The sequence below is a fragment of the Littorina saxatilis genome, unplaced genomic scaffold (genome assembly GCF_037325665.1).
Source record: "Littorina saxatilis isolate snail1 unplaced genomic scaffold, US_GU_Lsax_2.0 scaffold_2801, whole genome shotgun sequence".
NCBI lineage: Eukaryota > Metazoa > Mollusca > Gastropoda > Littorinimorpha > Littorinidae > Littorina > Littorina saxatilis.
The window spans coordinates 5,001-12,215 of record NW_027126766.1 but is presented as its reverse complement, the minus strand read 5'-3'; the positions used below and the strand labels follow the sequence as shown (position 1 = coordinate 12,215).

The window sequence follows — 7,215 nt, the reverse complement described above, 5'->3', positions numbered from 1 at the left end:
TTATTGTATTGTATTGTATTGTATTGTATTGTACTAACTCTAAGATTACATTTTCCTTTGTTGTTTATAGAAAATTATATTCTCAGAGTCAAACACAGTCTTGAGCAGGTATGGTGAATAAATCGAAAAGGGTTACTTATTTTACATCCATTATTCAACTAAATTTTGACTTTTTATTTCATATTTAAAACAAAAGAAATTTCAAAAACAATCAGTGAATCACACATGCATAGATTAACACATGTATTATAATGTCGAAACAGACAGATATTTTCTTACTTGCAGGAGGCAAATCTTGCCAGACCATCCTCGTAAACATAAGCTCTCAATGGGTCATACGAAGAGACATAAACGTAGACGCGCATGTCAAACTTACTGCCATCGATCAAAAGAGGCTTTGCAAGGTACCTGCACAACCAACAAATGAAAAGTTAATATCAAAACGATTGTTGGGCGGAAATTCTTAAAATACCTTCACACTCCAAGATCGACTATGGCTGCCTGTTAGACGGGGTGATTAAAAATGGTCGAACATATAATCTTACCAGATGTCAGAGTAACCTTCTCTGCGCCAATTGGCCATGCATGTGTCAAGCGTGAGTACGATCAACAACAACAACTTGCATGTTTCTTATCCCTGTCACATGGGCAGCCGCTTGCTGTATTTTGAGGGTCAGCATGTGCACTGTTCACCCAGTACAGTGGAACTCGCCTTTAAAGGCCTTCAACCATCTGAGAAAATCAGGGCTTAAAAAAGGGGGAGTCTTAAAATAGAGGTTAATTTACAGAGCTTATGAACAAAAAATCTTTTTAAAAAAGCAAGGTCTTAAAAAGGAAAAAGTCTTAAATTGGGGGTCTTAAAAGGGGGGTTCCACTGTATGCCAATATCACCTGTCCCCAGATCCACTGGCATGTCACTGTCAATAAATGAAAATGCACCTTGAGTGTGTACTATAGTGTTGGTGAATGCTCAGCAGACACACACTCATACAATTTTTAAAAAAAGCTTTGAAGCATACACCAAACTACAACCCTCATTTTTGACAAAATGATGCTACCTTGCTCAATCTGGTCATCTCAAGAATGATCTCTGCATATTTGAAAATGACAAAAAAAACATCAATTGGCAAAACAATCTCAAGCCTATAAGAGATTACATGCACTACTGAGTCTACACATACTATGTACAAATAATGCCAACCCAGACATCATGCAAGATTTACTATTAGAAGGAGGCCATATTTCCAGGTTACAACATCAGATTCAGAAGGAAATAAAGGTGTTATGAGAAAACAAACTGTCTTTTCGAGAAGAAGACAGACATCTGAGACATCAAACTTACTTTTGAACGATGATAGGCCGCTTGCGAGGAATCTGATTCCATTTGTGAATCACCTTGATGCCAATGCCACGTGCCGAGGCGGGCTGCACAATAAAAGAAGGCTTAACATGTCATTTTTAACATTTTAAACTGTTTACTTAACTTATTTCATTGTTACTAGTCACTGTTTGGGAAATGATATTCCTCACAATGCTGAACACTTCACTTGACATTTCCATTTCTGTGGTAATTTCATTTTAGCTTTTAGTCACTATTTGGCAAAAGATTCACTATATAATTTTCAGAAATTAACCCTCCCACATTGAGACTATCACTGGCTGAAACTGTTCACTAATTCTGTGGCAAGACCTTTTAGTGACAGATCTCAACAGCTGAAGCATTGCTACATTGACAAAATGAAATTACAATGGTACCTGTGATGAAAGGACACCCTTGGCACCAGCAGAAAGTGTCTTTACTCTACAGGTGTCCTCATATAACAGGTACAATTTGCTCACGATATCACATAGATGGTGTCCTTTATTTGAAAGGTGTCCTTTCATCAGAGGGGCCTCACATCACAGATACCACTGAACAAAAAACTCACAGGCTTGATGATCCACTTCTGTCGAGAACCGGAGTCTTCCCAGGTCCTCTTGAGCTGCTTGATGTCTTGGGGCAGAACGTAAGTCTGTGGAAAGAAGCCAAACTCTTTCTTCCCAAAGCTGACCTGCAGCTTAGACAGGTTGCGCCACAGTCGATCTTTGCGACCCAGTTGAAAAGAGCCTGGAAAGTGGTTCAGCTGCAATAAACATAAAAACCATTGTCATCATTTTCACAAGTTTTCATTCACAAACACCTGGGAAATAAATCTCATGTTCCCCATGCAATAAATCCCTGGTTACCATAGTTGCAGGAAGCAGGTTATACATGGATAATCAAAAGCAAACCCAATAGAAACGTTCAGGGATTCTTCGGCTCTTTTCATTGGCGTTTCCCCAGACCTAAACAGACGACACGACACTGCTTTGCAAAGTTCCAGTAACAAACTGGTAAACTGGCAAAAGTAAACAAAAAACAAAACTACAGTGGTACCTGCGATGAAAGGACACCTTTGGGACCAGCCAAAAGTGTCCCAAGATTGCAGGTGTCCTTTCATGACAGGTATACTTTGGTAGAGATAATATAAAAAGGGACAAGAGAATGTGTCCTTTTAAGGGAGGTGTCCTCTCATGGGAGGGTCCACACATCGCAGGTACTGCTGTACCGAATAGACACATGAACATACTGCATATACACAAACAAGCACTTACCTTCTGATAATCCCGAAGAGACTTGAAAGCATTAGCCTTCATGTGCTTACCAAAGCAACCAAGCCAGTCATGGTTCTCTGGAGAAGAAAGAATAAGCCACAACATAAACGCTGCCGCATTTTGTAAAGAACACACACACTTTTTAATCAAAAAACCCATTTTGTCGTCAAAACAAAAATCATTGCTCACCGGCCTGTAATACAGGTCACTTGTCAATCCATGTTAATAACCTTATACCTTGCTATTTGGCTATGTTACGATTGTTTAGTATTTCAGCTGATACAGAACCACCACAAAAGCCACACACAACTAATAATCAAATTTGTCACAGATTACAAAAGCAACCAAATGATTTATTTCAGAAAAACATTCCAAAATTGAGATCATTACAGATTTCTCACTCATATCTTCTGCGCTTACTTTTGGTGATCCTGAAATTGCTTCTACTAAGTGCTGCCTTCACAATGTTGGGTGTAATGGGACTCATCCGCCATTTTAAATACTTTCGAATCTCCCATGGTAGCTGTTCCACTGCAAACACAAGCACATATGTTCATATAAAACTAACCAAAAAAACTGCAGTTGAAAGTGTAAGGTATTTATTCCAGTACTTATATGCTACAGGCTATAAATAGATCTGTAACATCAGCAAAGACTGCTGTACAAATAACTTCCAACTTAAAACACCCTACAATTTCCTATACATTTCCTGTATATACATGCACAATCTTTTCCCGATGTTTCCACTAAAATACAGAGTAAGGCATTCCTTTGCACCACTAATTTTAGTCACAAAAGTGCAGCACCTTTTCCTCAGCTCTGGTTGTGCACCAAGATACAACCGTGTATGCCATAACAATGGAAAAAGAATACCCTGATCTCCTTAAATATTTTCCAAGGACAGCACCCCCCCCCCCCCCCCCCAGACACCCACACATTGAAACAAGAAAAGGGAACGAGTCATCAAACCCTACAAAATGGGAAGATATATATATATATATAGCTTCAAAAATGTCTATTTGTTCGATGAGCACATGACCCTACTGTGACTTTGGAATTTGATTAGGGTCAACCAGACTTTGGTTATGTCGGAAGGTCATCAAATTAAGTTTAAAAGGTCTGGCTTCAAACACATTTGAGAAAACCTCAACGTTTCAGTTTTTATGACCCAAACTTGACGCTGCTGTGAGTGAACTTGAAATTTGACAAGTGTCAACTTAGGTCATGTCGAGAGGTCATCAAATCCTCAAAGCGTATAATGTTTCAAAGCTCTATATGATCTAGCTTCAAAAACATCTCAGAAAATCTCAACTTTATCTTTAAGTTTTTCATTCACAGAGGGACAGACGGCCATTCATACGGACGAACATTGCTCATTACTATGTCTCACTGATTACTCAGGTGCGGTAAAAAGGCCCTAAAAACAAAACAGATAAGAAGCTACAGTAAAAGTGAACAAAAAGTGAAACAAACCTTTCTCCCCTTCGATGATAAAGTTGATGGTGGGTGGAATGGCATGAAACAGGCTACGTCGCAAAGCTGGCTGAACGGCAGTCTCGCCTGATGATGTGAGAGGTCTAATGAAAGAACGAGAGTACTCTTCCCCCGCTGTTCCCACTCGATTGGACTGAATGGACTGAGTGGTGGACGGACGACTGCTGGCTGAACGAAGATGTATTGTGGAGGTGGAGGCTTGAGACATGCTGCTGCTGATGGTATAGTCGTCGGATTCTACAGAACAAAAGAGAAAGCTTTGGAAATAGGGGCCAGAACTTTCTGAAAGCTGAATACTATTTTACACGCTTTCAACAACGAATGACTTGAAGCACAGTAAGCACATACTTTATGAATGGTCACCAAAAATGTATCAACGTAGACGACTCAACTTATACAACCACTTTATTTTTACTCTCAACACTTTACTTGTGCAAAGAGAAGTATTTTTGTAATGAACTTGTAGTTCAACATTTTCACCATTCATTCATGTATGAGTGTGTATATTCATTACTTCCTGTGTTAAAAGATTTCATACAGAGCTCACCCCCCAAAAAAAAATCACGATAATGGTGAGATTTTGTCATACTTCTGTATACATTTGTATTGTATGTTTTTGATGTAGTTTAAACTTCAATTGTTTCAATCAATGGTATTTCGATCATACCATCTTCGTCGTCTTGATCATCAATGTCATTGTAGAGATCATCAATACCGTCATCATCGTCATCATCATCAAACTCATCAATACTGGCTTCCCCATCACCCGGCAATCTTTCACTGAAAGCAAACGGAACAAAAATACAGGTTTGTTCATCATGCTTCATCAAAATGAAATAAAAACGTTTTCAATTTTTAAAACCAAGATGCACAGTGCAGTTCTATTCTGGTGTGTTGCTATGCATGATAGCAGATGTACACAGGCCTAAGTTTTACTTTCTTTTGTGATGACTTGCTTTATGTCAACCATTTTGGTTATTTCTCACTCTACGTCTTATCTTCCCTGACTTGTTCAACTCTGATCCTCCCAAAATTTGTAGAGATCTGCACACCACTGAGCTACAATTACACTTCTTTCTCTTGTAACTGTTACTGTTAATCACAAGTCTGTACGTCAGATAACGTAAGATGACACATTTTCACTGGTGCACACAGCTATCCTCTTTCAGCATGCTGTCCAAGTCAATCCCATAAAGGCAGACCAATTCAAGCAAGCAATCAAATCAAATGTAGGCACAATGTCATTACTGAATGCCTTATCTTGGCAAGTTAAGTAGTAAAGTACAGTGGAACCTCCCTTTTAAGACCCCCTGATTTAAGACTCCCTTCAATTTAAGACCGTTTTCTCAGGTTTTCGGTTCATTAGCTCTGTAAATTTACCCCCATTTTGAGACTCCCTGCTTTTTCAGACCAGGTTTTCTCAGATTTTTTTAGGTCTTAAAAGGGTGGTGCCACTGTACGAAAGTGCTTGATGGATGAACACGACTCAGCGGTAAAGGGCAGTGGAGCATGCATTCCATTGGGTATTAGAAAAACCGGTCAAAAGTCTTTGGGGTCGAGTCCAGGACATTGTGGCCCTTCCGTGCATGAAAAATGTATTCACCCCGAGCGCCATCTCCACTCGTCTCTTACTGGCAGCTCACGCGTATGTACTAATTGTTGCCAATGAGGTTGGCCGCCTGCTTATTCAGTGTTGTCCTCAGGGGCCCAAGGACTGTTATGCCGGGGTGGAAGTAGAGATAAGCGCCTACTTCCCAAGAAATGCTCCATATGGCTTCGTGTCTCCAAACACCTCTGACAGTCAAATCCAGCTCCTGGCCTTCATGTGGCGGACCCTGTCTTCGACTAACAGGAGAAGGGATGCAGGCGGGTCCCTGGCGCCTTAAAACCAGCTGCTTCGGGCAGATGGGGCTCGTCAACCTTGGATGGTCGCTCATCTAGGAGAAGGACAACTCCGATTTCAAAACCCGCACTGCCTTGTGTGCGCCTTGGGAAAGGCAAAGGCTACGAGAAGGAAAACTTCGACAACAAACCCGGGTAGAGTGGACTCGACAGCCCAGCAAGGCAGCTACTCTTGGGGAGGAGGCAACCCTGAGTAAGAACCTCAACCACCGAAGACGGAAGACAGCAGCCAACTTGGCGTGGGGAGAAAATCGGCTGTCTACGCTTCCACGATAATATGATAATAATAAGTGTTGTCCTCAGGTTTCGGTCATTGACACATGTTTACTTTTTTAACCTGATGCATAGTTCTGATAATCAGATCAGTGACATGTGTTTTGACATTTAGGAGGTCTTTAGACAGGACATTTGGACCCAATATATACTTTTACAACACTGCTGATTGAATACAACATTAGTCTTTACTATACAACTACAAGTTACAACACGTGCGATTAATGTTTCTGCAGTGCAAAATAAAATGATAATGTGCAAGGGCATCTTCTGTGTGAGAAAGCTGAGCAGTTTCAGTTGGACTCAGGGGGAAAAGTACTTACTTTGTCAATATTATCTAACATCTTTATCAGTAAAGTCTTGAGGACAAATTACACACGGGTGTTAAAAGCCTAACATATTGGCATTTTACTACTAACTGCATGCCTTCTTCAACTTCTCCTTGCGGCCTGTCACAGATCTGACCAGGCGTTGGATGGCATATAAGACCACCCATCCATTTGGTCACATACATCCATTTGTGTACACTACATTGGGGTGTGCACGTTAAAGATCCCACGATTGAAAAAAAAGTCTTTCCTGGCAAAATTGTATAGGCATAGATAAAAATGTCCATCAAATACCCGTGTGACTTGGAATAAAGGCCGTGAAAGGTGAAAGGTGAATGCCCGCCCTAATAGGCTTGAGCTTTGCTGGTCGATGTGAATGCGTGATATATTGTGTAAAAAAAATTCCATCGCACACGGCATTAATAGGTAACATGCGCCTTGAGTCGCCTTGTGTGGGGAGATATGTGCGCGATATAAATTCTCGTAAATAAAAATACTTCTTCTTCTTCTTCTGCGTTCGTGGGCTGAAACTCCCACGATTTGTACGCGTATGACCGTTTTTACCCCCGCCATTTTAGGCAGC

General features: G+C 40.6%; 1 protein-coding gene across 1 annotated transcript; it reads right to left on the bottom strand.

The window, feature by feature from the left end:
- Nucleotides 1-279: 279 nt before the first annotated feature.
- On the bottom strand, nucleotides 280-4,908 carry LOC138955263 (tubulin monoglutamylase TTLL4-like; the record flags this gene model as incomplete). The annotated part of the gene is made up of 7 exons (XM_070326899.1): nucleotides 280-408; nucleotides 1,343-1,425; nucleotides 1,929-2,123; nucleotides 2,635-2,711; nucleotides 3,055-3,165; nucleotides 4,108-4,365; nucleotides 4,796-4,908. Coding segments are annotated over 7 exons (966 nt in total), but the record flags the coding sequence as incomplete, so codon positions are not given.
- Between the last annotated feature and the right edge of the window lie 2,307 nt (nucleotides 4,909-7,215).